We start from the raw sequence: 26,438 nt of genomic DNA, 5'->3' as shown, positions 1-26,438 counted from the left end.
CCCCTGTTGGCACCATTTTTTTTTTTTTTAGATATATACAATCTTACAGCATTTATTGTACATAAAGTGGGTGGGAAAAAAAATTACACCAATATACAGAAAATATATACTAAAACTAAACATAGCGGGTTTATTTATACTTTCTTTTCTATTAATTAAATGTTTAATTACATGCTTGGGCTTTTACTTGTGTATGTTTACTCTGTGCTCACCTCCTTGTTAACGTAAAATACTCCACTATGATAATACAGACATGGACAAATTATTTGGTACCCTTACAGCTCATTGAAACAATGCTTCATTCCTGCTGAAAAGTGATGACATTAAAAGCTATATTATACCTGCATAACTTTGCTATATCATAGAAGAAAGCAAAGAAACTGTGAAAAGAAATACAATTTTTGCTTATTCTCCAAAGATATTCTAAAATGGCCTGAACAGATTTGTTGGTACTCCCTAGAAAAGATAATAAATAATTGCATTTATACAAGCAGACACAGTCGGATCACACATAGCTGTTCCCCAATGACCGGAAAGAGGACAAGCCAGGACTATCTAAAGTTTAGATTCTAAACAGAGCGTGAGTAAAACCCGGCAGGGTCTCAGACTACTACGGCTGCTGACCGTTAGCTCCATGTTGATGCAACAGGTACCCTAATAGACATATGTTTATCATTATCTTACCAACTGATCTACTGTAAAGAATCACTTCTGCTATAATACGGAGCTTGCCTTTGCTCAAATACAGATCGTGGCTAAACAGACTGTATATCTGGGGAGCGCTAAGCTGCCAATACCTGGCAGTGATCCATTAGTGAGCTGAAGCAATAATTTCCCCCAAAATTTTTCACAAATAAACTCTGTGGTGGTTTATTTAATTACAAAGTTACATTGTCTCTAGTGGATATACTTTTTGAGATTGCGATTTTATTTTTACTCTATGTTGCATTAAAGCTGGGTACACAGTGAGACGATGTCAACGTGATATGTTGTTTCCGGTCGAATCGGAACATATCGGTCGCATCACTCAGTGTGTACGCCCAAAATGCGCACAGTCCCGCAACCGCTTGCACCATGGTCCGGTAGGCCGTGCTGCAGTCCAACCGGACGCTATTGCAAGCGGTCCCATTGCAGGTAATGAAGGACGGAATGGGCTATAGTTCCGTCGTTCATTACCTTGTTCTGATGTGTACACAGGATTTTATTCCTTTAATACAATCCAAAAAACAAGAACATAGAATAAAAAATGTAGAATGAAAAAATAGTAATAGTGATCCTTGGATTGGGTACTCCCCAAAGTATGGTCAAGGAGGTCTAACCTATCCTTCTCACCCGGAATCAGTTAGAACCAAAAAGTCCCATAAGATGAAAAAAATACCATGGATCCACACAAATGGAGAGTCCCTTTCCACCACCAACGCGTTTCTGACCATTAGGGTCCTTCCTCAGGGTGTACAGGGATCATCCAAATGTCATCTTATATACCCACCATCTACTAATTTACCAAACAAAGGGAGGAGCTAGGTATTGGTACACAAAAAAAAAACCTGGATCATCTATAATCACATAGTCAAACATCAAAAGGTATCCCATCTAAAACCTGCTTTAAAAACAAAGACAGGTAATGCAATATTTTGGTCTTTTTCTGTGGAATAAAAGACTTATTTTTCTTGAAACTATTGGGATTTTTTGCACTCAGTATTGTATTTTCAAAGCAACTTACTGTTGGGACACACAAAGAAACCTTTTAGGGAACGCTTATACCTGTATTCAGGCGAGTTAATTCCCTTAAGGGGGATATGTGTACACACTATTTACCTGCTGCACAAATGAATGAGGATAAAAGGAAAGTAAAGATACCTTTTGATGAATGTATCCCACCTTGATTAGGTGAGTCTATGATAGGCTCCCTGGTGTTCTATGTCAATATCTACATATATGTTGGATTAATCAACAGTCAGTGTCATATCCTTTTTGTTTGTCTGAGAGGGATGTGTGTTATTATATCTGGGATATAGAGAAGACCACTGTACTACACAAAAGGACAGCACCCGCTGGACCACTTTTTTTTTTCTTTTTCTATAAAAAAAAACTATAATGTATATTGATAAGCTACAAAGCCTCTGTGAGAATGTCCTTTGGACAGATGAGTAAGAACTGGAGTTTTTTGGGCAAGTCACATCAGCTCCATTGCCACCTACAGTGTCTCAACAGCCAATAGCCTTCTGTAGTGTCATCCAGCCAATCGCCATGCCATCTGCAGTGTCTCCCTCCCTGCCTGCTAGCACACCACTCTATTTGAATCCAGATTTCTGTCTCCAGTGGCACTTCTGAATCCTCCTAGGGCTCTGCACACCTTCCCCGTCGGCCACCTGGCTGAAGTAGCAGCAGCATTGTTACCCCTAACATATTGGTGGTGCAAGGCCCCTCTAGCAGCCTGCGCTTCATCAGCGACTCCTTCAGCCAGCTCTCTGCACAAAAGTAAGCCGGGTAACTGGAAAACTGTTCTACACCCAGGGGCTGAGGGACAAGCTGAGGCTGCAGCTTATACTGGATGAGATGGCTCTGGTGACACGGCCAGGGGCTCCCTGCAGGAAGGTGATAAGTACTGCTCCACCAGTACTGCCAATCCCTAACCCCCTCCTTGCCCCAACTGCTATCTACCTTCTGGTAACAAAACCTCAGCAGGCACCTGGCAAATGGAGAGGCGGCAGCCCCGCGCCTACCTGCTGTGCAGGGCCGGCTGATTGCATCGCTTCGGCCCTGAGTACTGCCTGCCCCTAAACCCCTCCTTGTCCCCCAGTACTGCCCCAGAAGTTATCTACCCCCCTTTTTACCCCAACTGCCACATGCCCTTAGCCCATCTTCGGCCTCCCTGCCTCAGCCCCCAGCTCTACAACTGCTGCCTGCCCTTAACCCCTCTACCCCAACTGCTACCTGCCACCTGAACCCACCCCCAGCACTATCCGAACTGTTTTCTGCACTCATCCCCCTCTCTACCCCCACCTGTTGGCTATGTGTGATCAAGGCAATGTTTTTATAGCATTAACCGTTTTCCCATGGTGTATGTGTAGGGCATGGTCTGATGCTATGTGGAGAGAGCATATGGGGAGCTCAAAAGCAAAATTCGTATTGGGACCCAGTAACGGGAGAGTAGGACCCCAAGTTTCCTCAAAAGCAAGTGGTCCCTGGGACCCACCTACTTTTTCGCTTGCCACGATCACTGCTTCCCCTGTCTATTTGCTGCTGCATGTTAATCAATATTAGACTTTTTTTTCCCGAGTTCCCCTTCAAACTCAAGGGGACATGGTAATTGCTGATTTTTCTCTTCAGGGTCCATTGGAATCCACATGGATACCATGAGGATAATGTGGTTGGAGAGATCCAGGCACCAAACAGTTACAGCTTTCAGCTCCCAGGATGCCTCGGGTCCTCCTCCATATACCCCGCCCCTAGCCACAGGCCTTCAGTTGTTTGTTTGGTGTGGCAGGATTAAGACGCACCTTTGTAACAGAGGACTGATCAGGTAGTCCTAAGCTTTTATTTTAGGTTTTATTTTATTCTCTATGTTTTTGGGTTGGCAGTACTAAGCGTCTGAATTAAGACACATGGGCTGCGAGTCCATTTACCTCCACCGAGCCACACCACCAGTAACAGGGCTGGTGATTCCGGCAGGTCACGGCTGAGCTTGCTAGCAGCGATGCTGGGACCCGGACTGCAACCGGACGCACGTATATGTCAGATAAGGCGATTACTCGCTTACGGGGAATCGCACGCAGAAGTCCTTGTTTCTGGGGCTGGAGATGCACCAGAAGCCGCTGCAGTCAGGGCCCTGAGCGTCCGCGTCTGCACTAGACCGCCGGGGCCTTCTCTTTAGACGCCGGAGATCAGCAGGAGATGCTTCTGCTGCCATGAGGCCCGTGTACCCGGCTGGTTGATGCAGCTTAGGGGAGGCAAGCGCTCCCCCGACGCAGAACCAACAAAAGTTTTTGCACGTCTGAGCTGCTCCGCCTACACTCTACGTGTATATGAGACGCTCATGGTCCACTATCTGTGCACTGCTGTAGCTGTTGGGTCTCAGGAGGGTTTGTGTCAGTCTCCCTATATACCTCTCCCTTGGATAAGGTATATAGTGCTCTATATCCTACCATTTCTTTGTTTGTGCAGCTTATTGTAATTATATTACATATGCATTGTATGTGACTGTTTGAAAGCTGCTTTATTGATACTGTCTCATTTCTGTCTGTCAATTATAACTATCACTGTTTTTTTCTCTCCATTCCTGTGGGGTGGAGGTTTTTCTTTGGGTACTTCACATTCACTAAGTATTGGTGAAGGCTGTCACATAGCATTGCATGTATTGCCTTTATCTTGAACATGTCAAAGGATAAAGGGAAACAGAAGGGGGAGGCCCCTGTGCTGGTTTCATGTAAATCCTGTATGGCCAGTTTGTTCCCTCAGGAAGTAAAGGATGGTTTGTGTGTTGTCTGTTATAAAGAGGCACCTCACCAGTCCAGTTTACCTGTCCCTGTACAAGAGCCATCTTGGGTATCCTCTTTGTCCCAGGCAATGAAGCAGTTTGTTGATCGTATTGCTGCTCCCACACTGCCTCCTTGGATGGGGTGTCCACAGCATATCAATGTTTGCACCTCCTATGTATCCTTCCTGGAAGAATGTTTATGGCCATTCTAGTCAGAGTATGGCACCATCAAATGTTGAAAGTAGACCGGTAGTTACTAAGGCGCCTAAGCACAAGTTATCTATTTATCAGTCTGCTCAACATATGGATTCAGATGCATCATCAGAGGAATCAGATGATTCGCTGGGTTATTCTCCAGATATTCAGGATGATGAACCAACTCATAGTAAGAAGGCTTCAGTGTGTAAACACCACCGGAAGGTGGTCAAAATGGAGTTTCCTATATCTGAGCAGCTCACTGAGCTTATGGAAGAGGCATCGGGTAACCCGGACAAACAATTATATGTGAATAAAAGAATAACATGGTTGTATCCTTTCCCAGCTTCTGTTTGTACTAAATGGGAGGTACCCCCTACTGTGGATGGTCATGTGACGTATTGAATCAGAATTTATACATTGCTTATTCCGTCAGCATCTTCTCTGAAGGATTCTACATATAGAAAAAAATTGAAGCACGTCTTAAAACAATATTTGGAGCCTGGGTAGCCAAAGCTGTTGAAGAATGGATGGGGGCATTGGAAGACTTTCTATCAGATGCTACCAGAGAACAGATGATGTATCTCTCTCATATACGAGACGCAGCTTCCCATTTGGGAGGAGCTGCAGTAGATGCTGGAATTTTATCTTCAAAGGCATCAGCAGCTTCAATAGTGGCACGCAGGGCCATTTGGTTCAGATTCTGGAAAACTGATCAAAGAAGGCTCTGGAAGTCTTACCTTTCTATGGAAAAGTACTTTTTGGCGTTAGATAAGATAATAGCTACTCTGGCAGCTTCAAAGTCAGCAGGTCTGCCATCTACAGCTACAATAAAATCTAGGCAGGTTTCTTTTTGGTCCTTTCGTCATCAGGTACGAGCAAGGAAACAGTCTTCCTCTAAGATGTCTAGTTCTCGCAGGACAACAAGGTGACAAACTAAGAGGCCTGGGTCGGCAAGACGTCCAACTTCTAAACTGGGCGAAAAACCCTCGACCTGATGGGACGGGCCTCCTCCTGAGGGATCCTAAGGTGGGAGGTCGACTTCTTCAATTTGCAGACTACTGGCATCAAACCGCAACAGATGCCTGGGTACGAGAAGTATGCTCTCACTTTATGGAGGCATCCTCCCAGGAAGTGTGTTTTTTTGTACAACTCCCCCATCGGAGCCTATCAAGGCCTTGGCCTTTCAGGAGGCCATTTACTCCTTGCTGCAGGCAGGGGTGATAATCCCGGTTCTAGTGTCGCAACAAGGAAGGGGTTATTATTCCAATCTATTTCTGATTCAGAAACCGAATGGGGCTCATCGCCCTATTCTAAATCTAAAAACCCTCAAAAAGTTTATCCATGTACCCAAGTTTCGTATGGAAACTCTCTGGTTAATTATTTTGGCAATGGAGCCTGGGGATTATATGGTTTCTCTGGACATTCACGATGCTTATCTGCATGTTCCTATTATGCCATCCAACCAACAATTTCTACGGTTTGCTGACCAATTTCAGAGACTACCCTTTGGCCTATCTACAGCTCCCCGGGTATTTACCAAAATAATGGCAGTCATGACAGCCTAACTCAGGTGTCAGGGAGTCAGAATTCTGCCATAACTGGATAACCTTCTGATAATGGTGCAGACTCCAGTTGTTTTAAAAAAAAAAAAAACATCTTCAGCTGACCATAGCCTGCCTACAAAAGTACGGCTGGATCATCAATTGTTAGAAATCATCTCTTGCTCCAACACAGCAGATGGTACATCTGGGAGCTCTACTGGATTCTTGGGCACAAAGGGTGTTTCTGCCAGATTGCGGCTCTATAATTGTGAATACACAAGCTGCTATGCAAGCAAAGGGTATCCATTTTATTAGCGATGCAGGTCCTGCGATAAATGGTATCCACCGTTCACATGGTGGGGTATGCTCAGTTCCATTCCAGGCCTCTGCAAAAATTGATTCTCTCCAGGTGGAATGGACAGAATCATCTAATAAGGTCCCAGAGGATCATTCTCACTCCGGAGGTTCGTCACTCCCTCCTGTGGTGGCTGAAAAAGGACCATCTGAACAAAGGGCGCCCATTCTGGCTTCCAAATTGGGTGCTTCTCACCACGGACGCCAGTCTTCGCGGATGGGGGGCAGTGACAGGTCATCACACCTTTCGGATGGACAATTCAGGAAAGTCATCTGCCAATAAACATTCTGGAACTGCAAGCAGTATACAAAGCACTGGCACAGGACCTGCTCCAGGGCAGGCCGGTCCAGACCCGGTCCGACAAAACGACAACAGTGGCCTATCTCAACCATCAGGGAGGAACATGAAGTTATGCAGCCATGAATGAAGTGACAAAGGTTTTGATATGGGCAGAACCTCATCTTCTGGCAATATCGGGAGTACTCAAAAGGGAAGCAGACTTCCTAAGTCACCAGGACATACACGCCGGAGAGTGGTCTCTCCATCCGGAAGTATTTCAGCTCCTGGTTAAAAATGGGGTCTACCAGAAATAGATCTTATGGCATCACGTCACAACCACAAGGTCCCCACGTACGGGTCAAAGGTCCAGAGACTCATCAGCAGCCTTTGTGGACGCACTGGCAGTAAGATAGGACTTTAAGCTGGCGTATCTCTTTCCTCCGATTTCCCTCCTCCCAAGAGTGCTCAGGAAATTCAAGCAGGAAGGCGGAACAGAAACACTGGTGGATCCGGCATGGCCCAGACGTCATTGGTTCACCAACATACAGAATCTATCCATAGACACTCCATATCCTCTTCCTCTATGGCAGGATCTGCTAATGCAGGGTCCCTATTGGCATCCGGACTTACCTCGTCTGGCTTTGACGGCGTGGCTCTTGAATCGTAACAGCAAAAGTTTTTACCAGTTCTGTAATTCAAATGATGCTTAGGGCACGAAAGCCTGCCTCGGCCTGCATCTACTACAGGGTTTGGCATTATTTTTGTTTATGGTGTTCCCACAGAAAGTATGATTCTAAGGTGTTTAAGAATCCTGGCTTTTCTCCAGGCTGGATTAGACCGGGGTCTCCACCTTGCCACTTTGAGAGTGCAGGTTTCTGCACTAGCAGTCTAGTTCTAGAGGAAGATTGCCTCATTACCAGATGTTAGAATTTTTTTCCAAGGAGTTCTGCGAGTTCAGCCTCCTTTTGTTTCAACAGTAGCACCGTGCAATTTGTCTTTGGTTCTTAAGGGGCTACAAGCTCTCCCATTTGAACCTCTGGACTCTGTAGACTTGAAATGGTTGACAGCGAAGACACTTTTTCTCCTCGTTCTCTCTTCTGCACACAGAGTCTCTGATTTGGCAGCGCTCTCTCGTTACTCCCCATTTTTATTTTTTCACCAGGATAGAGCTGCCCTTTGTACAAGGGAGGGTTACTTTCCTATGGTAGTGTCCCATTTTCATGTGAATGAAGAAATTGTAGTTCTAGCTTTTCATGCACCAGATATTTCTGTAGGTGAAGCCTCCCTGGATGTAGTTCGTGCTCTCCGTATCCATGTCGAGCGCACAAACTCTGTTAGAAAATCAGATGCTCTTTTTGTATTATATGGTTTTTACAAAGAGGATGGCCAGCTAACAAGCAGACTCTGGCGAGATGGCTACACATGACTATCTCTCAGGTGAACACACAGGCTGATCTCCCTGTCCCAAGCACGGTGACAGCACATTCTACTTGGGTCTGTAGGGCCATCGTGGGCGTTTAGTCGTAGTGCCTCTGCTGAACAGCTGTGTAAGGCAGCCACATGGTCTTCTGTCCACAGTTTTCTTAGGTTTTATACCTTTGATACTTTTGCCTCTCAGGATTCTTCCTTTGGGCGACTAGTTCTCCTTTCCGTCCCGCACCTTAGGGGAACTGCTTTAGGACATCCCCATGGTAACCTGTGGATCTCTATGGACCCTGAAGAAGAAAATTAGAGTTATGGTAGACTTACCTAGATAACTTCTTTCTTCAAGGTCCATAGTGTCCAAAGACACCTACCCTGGCACACCTGGCTGCATTGGATATTTTTTTTCGGTCACAGATTCCCTCATTTTGTGTAAGAGGGTTTCTGGTGTACGATTGCTCTTCCTTCTCCTGCCTTGAGGCTTGTTAACAAAACTGAAGGCCTGTGGTTAGGGGCGAGGTATATATGGAGGAGGACCCCGAGGCATCCTGGGAGCTGAAAGCTGTAACTGTTTGGTGCCTGGATCTCTCCAACCACATTATCCCTATGGTATCCCTGTGGACCTCGAAGATCGAAGAAAAGGAGTTATCAAGGTAAGTCTACCATAACTCTAATTATTAACTAAAAATGCTACTGTAGATCTACTGCTGCTGTGAAATCTATTACCACTGAGGGGACAATTGAGGCCTATGAAACATAGAATTTGACGGCAAATAAGAACCTCTTGGCCCATCTATGGACACGGAGTGTGCCAGACAACCCCTAGGCAGATTTGTTTTCTATAAAGTATTGAAATATTTTTAAAAATGTATGTTCTTAACTTAATATTTAAAAAAAACACAAAACTATTCATGAGCGTTTTTTGGGGGGGAAAATATTAGTTAAGTGGTTAAGCTTTAATGTATGTAAAGTAGGCCGCTATTAATTTAACAAGTTAAATGTTGTATAAAGACAGAATACATTTTTACTTTACTTTCATGTAGAGCACTATGCCCTGTGTTTTTTTCATATAGTAGTAGCTTATTAAAATAGTGTCTTGTTATAAACACTTTATGAGATACAAAGTTGAGCTGCCTTTTTTCTATAATAGATGTGAAATGACTGCAATAGTGTACCTCAAACAGTATAGCAGCAAAAGAACTGAAAGGCAATAAAAGAACTTCATTAAAGGTGTATTGATAAGAAGAGATGGCTGTTTGGTATCGTACCTTTCATGATAGCTTGAAGAGAAACCACCTCTTCCTGCCATTGATTTTTCACGTCATCAATGGCTTCTTGCTTGGTGTTCTCAGATACTGTAGCTATAGCTTTGATGTTCTCCATCTCTGCTTGTGCTTGTAATAGCTGGAGGTTCAACTGAGCCATCTCATCTTGCGCACCTTGTACAACAGCCTGCTGGCGCTTTAAGTCTTCTGCAGTGGAGGGAACCATTTTGAGTTATTTTTTTGGCCGAATTACACACATACATAACATATAAATACATGTATGGGATCTATTTAAATAGATCCCATACTTCTATTTATATGGTCCTTCTAAATACAAGTATGGGGTCTATCACCCAGAAAGAACTTCGCAGAACTAAAATATACTAAAATCGAATTTATAAACTCCTCATGTCATTTTCCACCTCGTTAAATGTTTAATAGTACCCCTCACAGTAATTGTAGGAGGTAAAACAAAAACCATATTGACAGTTACAGGTCTTCAAAAGATAAGGGAAAATAAAAGTACATGAATGTATCCAATAAACATAATACTATGCTAGGGGTCAGCAAACCCATAAAAAGCGTGAAGATGTATCACTCAGAATATTTAAGTGGCACACCAAAGGCTCCAAAACTTTACCATCTAGGACTAATATGCAGGTTCCGTACTTAAATCTAGGCCTTAATATTTTATAATTAAAAGAGCAATTAGCCATTTATTCAGTTACAGATAGCAAACAATACCAATAAGTCTAAACTGATTGATTTACCTATACATTTGTTAGGAGTATTGGTCTTGCTAGCTGCCACCAACTCTTAATCCTACGACTCGCTAATCTCCCACCGTAGACTTTTCTATTCTCAGGGTAATAGCGGTCAGTCTGTTTTCAATGCCGTGCCAAGCTGCAAATTGACATGTGTGGCACTTTGTGATACTGTTAGTTTGGTCATAGTTTTGCCTTCAAACTATATGTTTTGTTGTGTTGGCAGTACACAAATTAAACAACTTGTTTGGATAGTCACCAGTTTATATAACTTTGTTGCTGATGAAGCCACAGAAACTAAATGTTTTGGGTGGCCTCTCATGTCCAGTTTTTGTGTGACTTTGTTTTCTCATCTCTGGATTTTATTTGGGCTGCTAATACCGTATGAGTTCAGCATCTGTTGTATGATAGTTATGTGACTGCAATGCCAGAGGACACCATTCAGATGAGCCCGATATTTGTTTATCCTTGTGACCACATTTTAAGTTTATTTTATCAGTAATGCACTAGTGGAGTTTCTTCTTTTCCAGACAACATTCTTGCTGCATAGTGGTGGATTGCAGGATATTTTGAAGAGCTTTTAACATGAGATGACCTACTTCATATTATCAAGAATTTAAATCACGATCAAATTTGGCTATTTACACTGATTTGAGGCACTATGAGTGTTCCCTTGTCCTTTTTTTAGACTATGAAACACTAATAAACCTTTAAAACTAATTGCATAATATAAGAGTTATTTATAACACATCTACCATATATTAAAAGTCTACATACCATGACAAAAAGTGTTTAACATTATATTTGTGCTTGTTGTGCAGCTGAGTACTGTACATTGTGTGTTTTTTTTCTTTGAAAAGGAAGCAAAGATGCTGACTGCAGTGTCCTTTGATATGATAACGGACAGGAAGTCTGTTATCTGCAGTATCCCCCACCCAATTAGATCAACCTTAACGGAAATATCCCAGTTCTGATAAGATAGTGAAACTTTTGCATATACTGTACTGTATATTTGTAAATGTTGATCTCTTTTATAAAAACACTTTTTTAGGCTTTGTGGTCATTGAAACATAAATGTGAATGAGCACGCTAACCTGAATGCATTTTCATCTGCTTAAGCATTTCTTTGAATGGATGAAAATAACAAACCATGCACATGTACGGTGTGTAATGGTTAGCATTACTGCCATACAGCACTGAGGTTGTGGGTTCGACTCCGATTTCCTCCCACACTCCAAAAATATACTGGTAGGGTAATTGGGTCCCAACAAAAATTAACCCTAGTGTGTGTGTGTGTGTGCATAGATTGTAAGCTCCACTGGAGCAGGGACTGATGTGAATGGACAAATATTCTCTGTAAAGCGCTGCATAATGTGCGCGCGCTATATAAATAACTGGTGATAAATATATAATAAATAAATGTAATAGCTAACATTAGAAGCATTGGCAAGGATCACAGTACAATACTGCATTTCAGTGCTATATTGGACAGATTTTTCACTCAAGAATAACCAAAGGGAAGCGGTTGTTGAAAATAAAATTGTCAATGTCTTTTAAATGTCCTATTAATGTATGTTAATGTCCTATTAAAATGTTATGCTAGACAATAACCTTGTCCCATTAATGTTAACATTAGCCAATCACATTTTATTCACACAGCATAGAAATCAGTGCCTTGAGATCTGCTTTAAATGTGATAGTCATAAGGCTTTGTTAGTGCAGCAAACATTTACTGTTAATACATATATTAATCACATGTAGCACTGCTAAATAAACAGAGGAACTGTGTGCAGAGTCATTTCTCCATGCATCAAACAAAACGAGGACTCAGAAGAATAAGGTGCCAAAGACTACGGTACAGGTGAATATATGTGAAGTTAAAGAAATGCTACATTACCTACTGTATACACAGGCAACTCCCCAGGTCAGTTGGTCCCATGTACTTAGATGAAAGTTGAATACACAAGTATAACTTGGGCAACATGATAGCTGCATGTGTACACATCACACATCAAAATGTTGTGAGTGCGGGATGCTTTGCTGTTTTATAAACAAGACAAGGGACATTGCTGCCAAGTGAAATTCAATCTTCATTATTATGACATGTTTTATCATCTTAGAAGGAGGTGAAGCAAGCTCCCATCTATCTGCTATACTTTTATTCTGGGACTGGGGGTGCTTGTCCGCTCATAGAGTAAAATCTCCAGTACAACACTATCATGTGTTAATTGTGTATTTTTCAAAACCAAACAAAAATATATATACTTGTACTCTTATATTTGCCTGTTATATACTTAATTGGCTGAAAAAAAAAACCAAAACAAAAAAAACAAAACAAACAACAATATGCATCTAAATGCAAAATTTGGACTAACACACACTCATTTTTCAAACATACTTTAATTGGTTCATAAATGCATACAAACTATATTAAAACATTTAGGTCTACTTGTGAACATAGGGCCTGATTCAGAGCCGGACGCTATTTGCGCTCGCTCGTTCAGAAAAAGGGGCCGGATATTTAAATAGAGTGCTCGCTCTTTGCGGTCTGTTGACGCCTCTATGTCTGAACGAGCGAACGAAACATGCGCTCGCTATTTTTTAAAAAACGCCCCCTGGCCGCTCGCATCCTACGTCATCTCCGCTATTTATTAGATTAATCGAGTACATCGAAAGGCGTATGAACTGCTCGCAGTGCTTGTGGTTGGATTTTCCTACCGCAATCATGCGAACAGTTCAGGCTAAAAGACAACCAAGTGACGTGGTCGATGATGCTGCTTTGTTAATTATGCACACCCTTAAAACGCCCGTTTTGACAGTTTGGCATGCCTGCGTCCGGATCTCCACTCCCCGTTTTCAAGCACCTTCCCCTGTTACCACCCACAAACGCCTCATTCTGTCACTCAAATTAGCAGACACTCGCTATGTTGCGAGCACACAATTTCCGACCGCAATGACTGGTTCACGCATGCGTATTATGACCCATACGCATGCGCAGTTGTGCGAACATCGCTCGGAGCGAACGAGCGCCTGCTTACGAGCGGCTCTGAATCAGGCCCATACTCAAATAGGCCATCCTTTTTTTATTTGTTATTATATAAGGGTAGAAAAGTCCCTTCCTTTACCCAGGTGTTACACATACCTAAAAGCCAGTTAAAAACAATCTGGTACATTTGTGTTGATGACAGAACTAAACAAGATGTGTAGGAACTTCTGATTAAGTAGCACATGGCAGGTCACTTACACACATCTCCAGGAACTGTGCTGCCTTCGACATTCTGACCACCTGACTGGCTTACAGGTTGTTCCAGCCTGCCCGAATGACACAGATTACATGGATGTGCAGATAACCAATAAATACAATAGATGCTCTGACCCTGGCCTAAGTATTAATTATTTATACGAAAAGTGATCACACCTGTGTTTTAAAAGTACAAGTGTGTGTTTACTTTCTTTACTAAATTACTGTCATACCCAAAGGCAATGGAGACAGCCAAGGGACACAATGACCACAAATATAGTGCTTGGTTTACTCTTACTTAGAAAGGTACAACAAATAATGAAACACTTTCAGATCTTTGAGTGTTCTTTACAAGCAAACGGTCAGAGTGCTCATGGCCACCACTGAGAAAAATCAGTTCAGTTAACAATAATGTCAACTAATGGTGGCCATAAATCAGCATCTCATTTGACATGTCTCATTGCAGAGTCATCCTGGGAAGCCAAACTGTACAAATGTATGCAATCAAACTGGATGACAGGACCATAATAAGAACAAGCTGTGCAGCAAGTTGATGACAGCACGTCTGTTAATTGTGGTTTTCACTGACCACATTTTCTGTCCTGCAGTATAAAAAGCTGATCCATCTCCATATAGATGTCTATCTATCTAGATCTGCAAGTATGTGTGCCACTTAAAGTAATGCATCTAGCTAGGCAATTCCCTATGCCATAGGTCTTCAAACTTGACCCTCCAGCTGCTGTGGAACTACACATCCCAGCATGCACTACCACCTTCTTGAGATAACAGCATGCTAAAACTATGGCAGTGCATGCTGGGATGTGTAGTTCCACAGCAGCTGGAGGGCCAAGTTTGAAGACTCCTGCCCTATGCCTATCTGCGGACTGTGATTATCGGAAATTTCATGGGGCATTGGCAAAATACTATGGGGCATATTCAATTGAGCGCGAGGTTTAGCGAGGAAAACACCTTGCTGCCAATTTTGGATTACCTCGTGTATGCATGCTCCCGATACCCGTGGTATTCAATTAAAAAAAAAAAAGTGGTCGCTGGATTTTCAGCTCTGAAAACCCCACGATGCGTAAAAATAAAATAAAAAAATCTACACCTACCTGCCCGGGGGCCTCCCCTTAATCTTCTCACTGGGAAGGGGGCTGCTGGGAGGTTCCAGGGGCTGCAGAGAGGCACAAGGGCTGCTGGGAGATGTAGCGCCCATTACGGGGGGGACACACCGGGGGTCACACACACTCACTCATACACACCTACAAACACTCACCACACACTACATACTAACAGCTGCTGCAGACCCGATGCTGGATGCAGAAGATTGCTTAATTAGTCCTCAATCCAATTGTTTGATTAGTCCTCAGGGGGGATGCCGCCAGGGTCCCAGAGCAAGTCCCACTGATTTTTTTCTAAAATTAATGATTTTAGGAAAAATTAGACTTGCTCTGTAGGTGCAAGAAAAAAAACCTCCTGGCACTCAAAATAGAAAAATAACACACACCTAATTGAATAGCAAAAATCCGACACCTGCAGGTAAAACATCGCAGTTGCTGTATTTTTGCTATTCTCGCCCCCCAATTGACTATGGGGCATAGATATGTTAAAAATCCCTGACTCTCTGATTCCAAACATATTTGGATCGGAATCTGTGAATTGAGATTGCCCAACACGTTGAAGTTTGCCGATCACCTGACCCAGGCATCTGCAAAACGGGGAATTGCTCTGATAGATGCTTGATGTATGTCCAGCTTAAGTCGCACACAAATTTTTACTCATTTTTATTTAATATTCTTATTTAATATTTTTAACTGTGCCCATAATAAACAAGAAAAGTCTAGGACAAGCAAGTATCATTAACAACCACTTTCAAGTATTACTCTTACTTGTCTTTTGTCAAGTAAAATTCCTTTATACCTACCTTATAAGAACAAGTACAAATAGACTAGAATATGGTAACAGATTATTTCTGTTCATGCCCAGTATTACTAACAAGACAAGGTTTGTAAAAGCACTGCCTTTACAAATATCGGGCATGAACATTAACAAAAGTAAATAAACCCCTAAGTGCCTCAAAAATAAAATAAAAATAATGAATGACGTTTTGCGTAAATTGGCAAACATTTAATATACAGGGGGAAGAACAAACCAGAACCTAAATCATAAAGGCTTACCTTCTTTGGCTAAATACAACTCTTTAAATTTTGCCCTCTTCTGATTAAATTCCTGCTCCAGTTGCTGCTTGGTCAGAAGAAATTCTGCATTAATTCTCTCCAGTTCTTCCACTCGTTTTTGCAGAGCATCTGTTAATTAAGAGATGAAGGTTCACTTTCATTACACAATGGAGCACTGTATACAGGTTTACTTCAAAACTAATTCATAATGTAGCATGAGCCTGATTCAGAGTTGTACACTATGCCAATGTTTTTGCAGGTGAGTGATTATCGGCAATCTGTGCATGCGTATAAGACGCACGGCTCATGCATCACGGTACATTACCGTAGTCGCTCGCAGTGACTATTTATTCTCAGGGTGACTTGACAGCCAGGAAACGTTCGGGGGAGACAATGAGAGTGAAGGCAAAGAAATCAGGCATGTCGTAACTGTTGTAGAAGTGTGTCGCATCCTGCAACTTATATGGCTCCGCCGTCTCAGTTCCCACACCCAGTTTTTTTTCTGTCGAGGGCCATTTTGAGATATATATATATATATATATATATATATATAAAACAATATATTCGTGGGCCTGGTGATTACAGCAATGCCCAGAGCATCCTGAGGAGCTGTAAGGGCAGCGGTGTGACAGTCTAAAGCATCCTAAGGACGCTCCAGGCGGCACTGCTGCATAGATTCTAGCTGCAGGGTGCCATTCTAGGCACCCTGCTAGCCAGATTAGGCTAGCAGAAAAATGCTCCGAGGGCCAGACCAAATGATTCCGCGGGCCTTATACGGCCCCCAGGCCTGAGGTTCCCCATCCCTGGGTTAGATAGTCTCTAGCAGAGTGTACATACAGTAACAGTATCTAGGAAAGCTGAAATGGCAGAGCCCTCTAGCAGCGGGAGACAGTTGCTCTCAGAAATGCATACACGCCAGGTCACACTGCTATGTCATCTACTGACATCACAGGTTCTCAAGTTTCCAGTGTCAAAAAGCTATTTGTGCATGCAGTTTGAAAACCAATGATGTAGGGCATATGAGACTGCAGTCGAAAAAGCATGTATGTATAAACTTTCCATGAAAAGAGAAGGTTCTACAATTGTTGCATTTTTAAAGTATAGTTTAAAAAAAAAAAAAAAAAAAAAAAGGAGTTATGGTAGACTTGCCTTTGTTAATGCTTTCTTCGAGGTCAATAGGGTCCACAGGGATGCCATGGGGATAATGTGGTTGGAGTGATCCAGGCACTAAACAGTTAAGCTTTCAGCTCCTAGGATGCCCCAGGTTCTCCTCCATATATACCCCGCCCCCAGGCATTCAGTTTTGTAAACAAGCCCAAGGCAGGAGAAGGAAAAAGGAGAAGGAATAACAAATCGTACATCAGGAACACTCACAGAAAAAGAAGGAATCCGTGACCGAAAGAAAAATTACCCAATGCAGCCAGGTGAGTCATGGTGGGTGCCCTGTGGACCTTGAAGAAAAAGCTAACAAAGGTAAGTCTACCATAATTCTTATTTTCTTCTTCAGGGTCCATAGGGATCCACAGGAATACCCTAAAGCAGTTTCCCTAAGGGTGGGGACGCTCCTGTGCAGAAGCATCCTGAGAGGCAAAAGTATAAAAGGTGTAGAACCTAAGCAAAGTGTTGAAAGAAGACCACATGGCTGCCTTGCACAATTGTTCAGCAGATACACCACGACGGAACACCCACGATGGTCCCACAGACCGGGTAGAATGTGCTGTCGTCGTGTTTGTATAAGCCTGAGCGATAACCATACGTAACCCATCGAGCCAGAGTTTGTTTGTTAGCTGGCCATTTTCGTTTGTGAAGACCATACAACACAAAAAGAGTATCGGATTTTCTAAGAGAGTCTGTACGATCCACAGAGACGCAGAGCACAAATCACAACCAGGGAGGCTTCACCTACAGAAAGGTCTAACCACAATCTCTTAATTCAAATGAAAACGGGACACTGCCTTAGGAAGGTAACCCAACCGTAAACAGAGAACAGCTCTACCCTGGTAAAAAATCAAAAAGGGAGAGCGCTGCCAAAACAGAGACTCAACGTGCAGAAGAGATAGCGAGGAGAAAAAGTGTCAACGCTGTCAACCATTTCAAATCTGAGTCCAGTGGTTCAAATGGGAGAACCAAAAGACAAATCCCAAAGTGCCACCGGTGGGACAAAGGGTGGCTGAACTCGGAGAACATCCTGTAAAAAAGTTCTAACATCTGGCAAGGAAGCCTTCCTTTGCTGGAACCAAACTGACAATGCAGAAACCTGTACTCTGAGGGTGGACAGGCGGAAACCGAAGTCTAACCCAGCCTGGAGAAAAGCAAGTACCCGGGAAACCCTAAAAACCTTAGGGTCATACTTTCTTTGGGAACACCATTGACCAAAAGAATGCAAAACTCTGTAATAGATGCGAGCAGAGGAAGGTTTTGGTGGCCTATGCATCATTTGAATCACAGAGCTGGAAAAACCTTTGGCTCTAAAGATGGAAGACTCAAGAGCCACGACGTCAAAGACAGACGGGGTAAGATCGGATGTAGTACTAACAGATCCGGCCATAGAGGAAGAGAAAACAGTGTCTATCGATAGATTCTGTATGTCGATGAACCAATGGCGTCTTTGCCAAACAGGAGCTACTAGTATCACTGTTGCGCCTTCCTGCTGGAATTTCCTGAGGATCCTTGAGAGGAGGGAAATCGGAGGAAAGAGATATGCCAGCTTGAAGTCCCATTTCACTGCAAGTGCATCCATGAATTTGGCTGAGGGGTCTCTGGTCCCGGACCTTGTGATTGTCACATGAGGTTTATGTCTGGTATGCCCCATTTCTTCACAGGAGTTGAAAAACCCCTGAGGGGAGAGCCCACTTAATGGCGTGTATGTCGCTTCCCAGTTGAGGACTCCCGGGATGAACAGTGCAGAGATAGCCGGAAGATGACGTTGTGCCCAGATCAGAACATTTGTCACTTCCCTCATGGCTGCGTGACTTCGCGTGCCTCCTTGATTATTGAAATAGGCTACTGTGGTCGTGATGTCGGACTGGATCTGGACCGGCCTGCCCTGAAGCAGGTCCTGTGCCATGATAAGTGCTTTGTATACTGCTCGAAGCTACAGAATGTTTATGGGCAGATGACTTTCCTTATTTGTCCATCTTCCCTGAAAGGTGTGATGACCTGTCACCGCCTTCCATCCGCGAAGACTGGCATCCGTGGTGAGAAGCACCCAATTTGGAATCCAGAATGGGCGACCTTTGCCCAGATGATCCTTTTGTAGCCACCACGAGAGAGAGACGAACCTTCAGAGTGAGAAGGATCCTCCGGGACCATATTAGATTATACTGTCCACTCCAATGGGAGAGAATCAATTGCTGCAGAGGCCTGGAGTGGAACTGAGCATATTCCACCATGTCAAAGGTGGATACCATTGACCCCAAAACCTGCATCGCTGATAGAATGGATACCCTTCGATTGCGTAGCAATTTGTGTACTCGCAATAATAGGGACGCAATCTTGTCCTCTGGCAGAAACACCCTTTGTGCCTGAGAATCCAGAAGGGCCCCCAGATGTACCATCCACTGTATTGGAGACAAAGAATATTTCTTCCAAATGATTATCCAGCCATGCGTCTATGGGCAATCAATGGTCAGTTGGAGATGGTGTTGTAGAACAGCCGGAGATGTGCCAATATCAGAAGGTCGTCTAGGTATGGCAGTATTCCGATTCCTTAGGTAGGCCGTCATCACTGCCATTATTTTGGTGAAGACCCGAGGGGCCGTTGATAGCCCAAAGGGCAGTGCCTGAAATTGGCAATGTTGTTGCAGGACAGCAAACTGTAGATATTGTTGGTGGGATGTAATAGGCACATGCAGGTATGCATCCTGAATGTCCACGGAAGCCCCAGGTTCCATTGCCAAAATAATTGATCGGAGAGTCTCCATACGGAACTTGGGTATACAGATAAACTTGTTGAGGGTTTTCAGATTTAGAATAGGGCGATGAGACCCATTTGGTTTCTGAACCAAAAATAGATTGGAATAATAACCCTTTCCTTGTTGAACCACAGGAACCAGGATTATCACCGTGCCTGCAGCAGGGAGTAAATGGCCTCCTGTATGGCCAAGGCCTTGATAGGCTCCGATGGGGGAGTTGTACAAAAAAGACACACTTCTGGGGAGGATGCCTCCATAAAGTGAGAGCATACCCCTGGGAGACCACTTCTCGTACCCAGGCATCTGTTGCGGTTTGATGCCAGTAGTCTGCAAATTGAAGAAGTCGGCCTCCCACCTTAGGATCCCCAGGAGGAGGCCCGTCCCATCAGGCAGAGGGTTTGTTGTCCGGCTTAGAAGCTGGACGTCTGGCTTGCCAGGACCTTTTAGTTTGCTGCTTGATGGTCCTGCGAGAACTAGACAGAACTAGACAGCCTGGATGTCCCATTACTTTTGGCCCCTTAAAAAGTGGGAGGCACATATAGAAACGGTTGTAATTCCTACACCGTTCACCTGATTTGGATGTAATTACCCTCAAATTAAATCTGAAAGTCTGCAGTTAAAGCACATCTTGTTTGTTTCATTTCAAAGCCATTGTGGTGGTGAATAGAGGCCAAAATATGAAAATTCTGTCAATGTCCCAATATTTATGCACCTGACTGTATTTCCAAAAAAAGGTAAGGATTCCAGAGCCCTCTTTGTCCCCGTATCTGCTTTCCAGGATCTTAACCAAAGCGCACTATGAGCCAAAACAGAGGCTGCCTATGCTTTAGAAGCTAGGACCCCCGCATCTATTGCAGCTTCTCCCAAATAGGAGGCCGATTCCTGTATGTGGGAGATATAGGTCAGCTGTTCTCGGGTAGCATATCTTCCAATGCCCCCGTGCTAACAACAGCCTTGGATACCCAAGCCCCAGCCATAGCCAGCCGAATAACAGCTCCAGACAATGAAAATACTGCTTTAAGACATGCTGTTTAATTTTTCTATCTGTAGGATCTTTAAGAGAAGATGCTGACAGAATAGGCAACGTAGCACTCCCGACTAAATGAGTCACATGAGCATCCACAGTAGGAGGGATTTCCCACTTAGCACATTCAGTAGCTGGGAAAGGAAACAAAGATGATAATCTTTTCGTAAAACATGGAACAGTTTATCTGGGTTACTACATGCTTCTTCCATAAGTTCAGTGAGCTGCTCAGACATAGGAAACTCCGCTTTTACCACCTGCTGGTGTTTAAACACTGGAGCATTCTGTCTAGGAGCCGGCTCATCATCCTGTATATTAGGATTGATTTGACCACCCTCACCACTGTAGAAGTATGGTCCTCCTCTCTGGAGATAGACCCTGGAGAAGAACCCGATGCATCATCAAATTCCTCAGATGATGTATCTGAATCTACATGCTGAGCAGACTGATAAAAAGATAACAACCCTTTAGGCGCCTTAGTGACTACCGGTCTGTTTGCAACAGCCGACTAAGCCATATTCTGAACTGAGTGTTTATAAACATCCATCCAGGAAGGATGTATAGGGGGGAGGAAACATAGCATGCTGAAACTGCTGTGGGTATCCCATTAAGAGAGGCTACGTAGGAGTAGCCAAACGATCCACTAGCTGCTTCATCACCTGAGATGAGAACACCCAAGATGGCTCCTGTGCAGGGGCTGGTAGACTGGACTGGTGAGGTGGTTCTTTATAACAGACAACACACAAACCATCCTGTATAAAGTCCTGAGGAGACAAACCCGCCAAACATGATTTACATGAAATCAGCACAGGGGCTTCCACCTCCTGTTTCCCTTTATTTTTTTACATATCAATTGTAAAGGTAACAATCCAAAGTAATGTGACAGCCTTCACAAATAATTAGTAAATGTGAAGTACCAAGTAAAACCCCCACCCACCTGTAACCGAGGGATGAGGAGAAAAACAGTAATACAAAAAAAAAAAAGGGAGAAAAAAACACTGACAGTCAGAAATAAAAGGCAGTATCAACACAGCAGCTACCAAAAAAGTCACGAACAATGCATATGTATTTCAGTTGCAATGGACCATGAATCAACTACTCAAATCTTGGTAGGTTATAGAGCACTGACCCAGTGGAGAGGTATACAGGGAGACTGACCCAAAACCTCCTGATACCAAACCGCTTCAGAGGCTGTGAGCATCTCATATGCACGAGGATGGTAGGAGGAGCGACCCAGATGCGGGAAAACCTTTGATGGATCTGCGTCTGAGTCGGGGGAGGAGCTGCTGTGGGAGAGCCTACCTCCCCTAAGCTGCGTTAACCGGCCGGGGACACTGGCCTTATGGCAGCAGAGACATTTACTGCCGGTCCCAGGCGTCAGCCGATAACGCCCAGGTCGTCTAGTGAGGGAGCAGACGGACCCGGGCACTCACTGCAGCGGCTTCCGATGCGTCTCCAGCACTGGAAGCAAGGACCTCCACGCGCAATGCCCCGTAAGCAAAGAATCGCCTTTCCGGACATCTCTGTGCATCCAGGTTGCAGTCCGGGTCCCTGCGTTGCTGGTAACAAGCTCTGCCGTGACCCGCCGAAATCACCAGAGACATTACTGGTGTTGTGGCCTGGCGGAGATAGACTGAGTCGCAGTGCAGGCGTCTTATTACGTTCAGCACTGCTAACTCTATAACATAGAAAAAATATAAAAATAAAACAAAGTTAAAGCTTGGGACTGTCTGAGCAGTCCCCGTTACAAAGGTGCGTCTGAATCCTGCCGCACCAAACTAACAACTGAATGCCTGTGGTATATGTGGAAGAGCACCTGGGGCATCCTGAGAGCTGAAAGCTTAACTGTTTGGTGCCTGGATCACTTCAACCACATTATCCCCACGGTATCCCTGTGGATCCCTATGGACCCTGAAACAGAAAGTTATATTGCAAACTAGAGTCTATGGGGGCGATTCAATTGTTTTTTGGGCGCCCAACAGGGCGCCCAAGCATGGGGTTTAGCTGCAAATAGCAACTGTTGGCATGATGCTCATAAGTATGTAGGGTCTTTATAAGTACTATTTTTTCTCATCTCAAGCTGGACTACATTATAAGATGTGTACCCAGCTGACAAAATGATGCGATGGAATGCTATATTGCGCCGGCAGTACACACTACATGATCTGGTGTACGACCGTGCAATATATTTTTCCATGATGCATGTAGCAGCAAGACGTCGTTCGTTGCATCGTCCCATCTGATGTGCAGCACAGCAAATGGGACGATGCGATGAACGACCTTCATGCACAATAATCAGGCATTCACACTACATGATATATCGTTCCTATCCCCATCAGAACGATATATCTTAAGGGTCAGACCGAACAACGCGCTGAATTGAATAGCTCCGGGAGCTCCCTCCCAGGGCTATTCAGCATCATGTTGATTGAATCGCGCCCATAGTGTGTTCCCAGCTTCAGTTATACCTTGTAGAAATATAATTGATATAGGTTACTTGTTTTGTACTTTTCTTGTTTTTGAAAGCTATAATAAATAACACAAACAGAAAAAAACAGAACATTCGATATTATCAATAATTGATAATTTATTTTTTAAATGTTATGCTAACATTTAAAAGCACACACACATATACACACACTAGCAGTGCCTACCTGTCATTTCAGAGTGATTATTAATTTCATTTAATGATGCTAAGTGATTGTTCGATTTTGCTGCAGGCATTTTACTGAATCGACGATTAAAGTATTATGTGGATGGGGACTTGGTTGTCAGTGAGGTCAGCCAGTGTGCCAGCCACCCCTTCCCTCTACTTCAGTCCTCTCCTGCATTAGGGTCCTCAAGAGCCTGTCAGTTTCAAGCTCTGCACCCCAAGGTTACAAGAGGAACTACAGCTGGAAGAAGCCCAGTAAGTATGGATGACCATCGGTGGGGTGTTTATCGATGGTTACCATCGATGCCACAAAAAGACCATCTATGTGAACCATCAATGGTTTGCACCCCCTCAATGGTCACCTATGCTGTAGGCACGGTGCGCCTCACACCAATAAAAAATGGGTCGGGGCTTAGCGGCCTCCAGGGCTAAGCTCCATCCTGCTACAAAAAAAAACCCATACTCCCACTCATCCATCAATGGCAGAGAACCACTGGGTTCACTGCCATCGACGGCAAAACTAGTTAATATTGGCCGGCAACCATCAAGGTATTGAAAACATCAATGGTCGATGGCCATCCCTACCAGTAAGTTCTCTCTAATGGCTTCTTGGTGTTGTTAGTATATGCGTGTGTATACCTGTGTGTTGTGTGTGTACTCATATATGTGTGTGTATGCAGTGCTATTTTTCAGCAGGTGCAAGCAGGAACTAGCTAGATGCGTATGCAAATTTTAGCAAGGCAAGCGATCACACGGCAAGGCATTAGCACGCCCACTATGTCTTAGCGTGCTATCGCATTGTGTATGCAGACTCCCACCAGCCTGTCTTAAGACACCCACTTGCACACGTCATCTCCAGGAAGTGTATGCAACCATCGGTACATCGGGTACCATTGGAAGCGAAAGCAGCGCTTGTGGCTGACCATACCCTACCACAAGCACTGTGAGCACTTCAGTGTGAAATACAACCAAGTGACGTGTACTATGACACTGCCTCTTAATTATGCACACCTCTGAAATGGCGTTAAGACGCTCAGGCACTCCCCCGTTTCTAGTAGCCAGCCAATGTCACCACCCACAAACTGCTTCTCCTGTCAGTCAGCCGGGCAGTCTATGCACAGCAAGCGTACGCTTGCTGAACGCTCACACTGGTAGGCGCACTGCGATGCATTCGCAGATTGCAAAAAACAGCTGGCTGCATGCAAACGCAGCCTAGCGAGCAGGTCTGAATCAGGTCCTCAGTCCCTGAACCTCTCATTAACTATGATGTAATGTCCTGGGCCAAAATGTATTTTTCCATAAGATAACTTATTTTAAAGGCCCTTTTCAGTGCCTTCTTTTCTATATATCTATATATATATATATATATATATATATATATATATATGTGTATGTATGCATATAATATACATATGTCTATCTACAGCTCTACCTCCAGTAGCTCCACCTACAGTTCCTGAACCTATATTTCCAGAAAAATAGCCCTGTGTGTATATATGCGTGTATGTGTGGTGCGTATGTACAGTATGTATGTAGCCAATTAAGATGACAGTGAGATGAAGACCCAAACAAAATCAGTTCAGTAGTTCTCGAGTTTAATTGGGAACATTCATAACTAACACACACATTATATATATATATATATATATATATATATATATATATATATATATATATATATATATAATTTGTTTTTTCAATATATAAAAATTCAATATTTAGGCATTTGCCATTTGAAATATGCAGCACAGTAAGGATGTGTTGAAAAATAGAAGTGTTAATCATTTATTTTTATCAATTAACAAAATGCAAAGTGAATGAACACAAGAGAAAACTAAAATCAAATGAATATTTGCTGTGACCACCCTTTGCCTTCAAAACAGCATCAATTCTTCTAGGTACAATAGTACACAATTTTTGAAGTAACTAGGCAGGGAGGTTGTTCCAAACATCTATGAAGACCTAACCACAGATCTTCTGTGGATGTAGGCTTGCTCCAATCCTTCTGTCTTCATGTAACCCGAGACAGACTCCATGATGTTGATCAGGGCTCTGTGGGGAAATATCATCACTTCCAGGACTCCTTGTTCTTCTTTACGTTGAAGATAGTTCTTAATGACATTGGCTGTATGTTTGGGGTCGTTGTCCTGCTGCAGAATAAATTTGGAGCCAATCAGACACCTCCCTGATTATAGCGCATGATGGTAAGTACCTGCCTGTATTTCTCAGCATTGAGGATATCATTAATCCTGACCAAATCCCCAACTCCATTTGCTGAAATGCAGCCCCAAACTTGCAAGGAACCTCCACCATGCTTCACTGTTGCTTGCAGCACTCATAGCATAAGTAAGCACTCTTAGAGATGGATAGAAATATCAACGTTTCAGTGCCGTGGATTTGTGCATTTTGATTATTTGATTCATTTTTTTAATGAATCTTTTTGTGATCACATTATTCTCATGCACGCCTTTTAACCAATTTAATCTATTGCGTGCCAGCTGTTTTCCTAGGTGCTTTGCAACAGGTGTGCTTGGTGACTCTCACTTTTTAAAGCAAAGTTGCTGTGAGCTTTAAACCAGATAGAATACCTTCAGTATAACACTAATGTGATATCTATTTCCATGTTATAATTCTGAGCAACAGTGTAGAGGTCTTGCAGTAAAATGGGGACCCTTGACGAGGGCTGCAAGCTTAAATGCATTGATCAATTCATGAACCCAAGCACCACTGTTTAATATTATTGTCAGTTATCATGGTGAGTTCAGAGCCCCTGTGAGAGAGATATATATATACACACACACACACTTTGCACGTTCTTGTTTTCTTTCTAGAAAAAAATAAAAATTCTACTAGCTGACATGACACTGCTGTTTCCCATGAAATGGTGCACTAACTCAAATAAGGAACGTTCACATGAACTAATTTTTTCTTACAGACAACAATCCCTTTAATCCTCCAACGTTACAACAAAGATTCCCCAAAACATGATGGCACTGGTTAAAATAAAATAAAATTAAATAAGATTTGACTGATAATCCTATTTCACCTCATCTAGAAGAACATTCACCACTAATGCATGATGACTGAGGTGATATGACAAATATATAAAAACTTAAAGCTTCATA

General features: G+C 43.3%; 1 protein-coding gene across 1 annotated transcript in view; it reads right to left on the bottom strand.

Moving 5' to 3' along the window:
* RABEP1 (rabaptin, RAB GTPase binding effector protein 1) overlaps positions 1-26,438 on the bottom strand; it is a 134,551-nt gene that overhangs the window by 81,435 nt on the left and 26,678 nt on the right. The window contains exons 2-3 of the mRNA XM_088456104.1: positions 15,723-15,851; positions 9,544-9,747 (exon numbers count right to left, since the gene is read on the bottom strand). Coding sequence (XP_088312230.1) covers positions 9,544-9,747; positions 15,723-15,851 — 333 coding nt within the window. The remainder of the gene's footprint in view (positions 1-9,543; positions 9,748-15,722; positions 15,852-26,438) is intronic.

The sequence above is a fragment of the Taudactylus pleione genome, unplaced genomic scaffold (assembly GCF_031769625.1).
Source record: "Taudactylus pleione unplaced genomic scaffold, aTauple2 ptg000687l, whole genome shotgun sequence".
NCBI lineage: Eukaryota > Metazoa > Chordata > Amphibia > Anura > Myobatrachidae > Taudactylus > Taudactylus pleione.
This window is presented reverse-complemented; position numbering and strand designations above follow the sequence as displayed.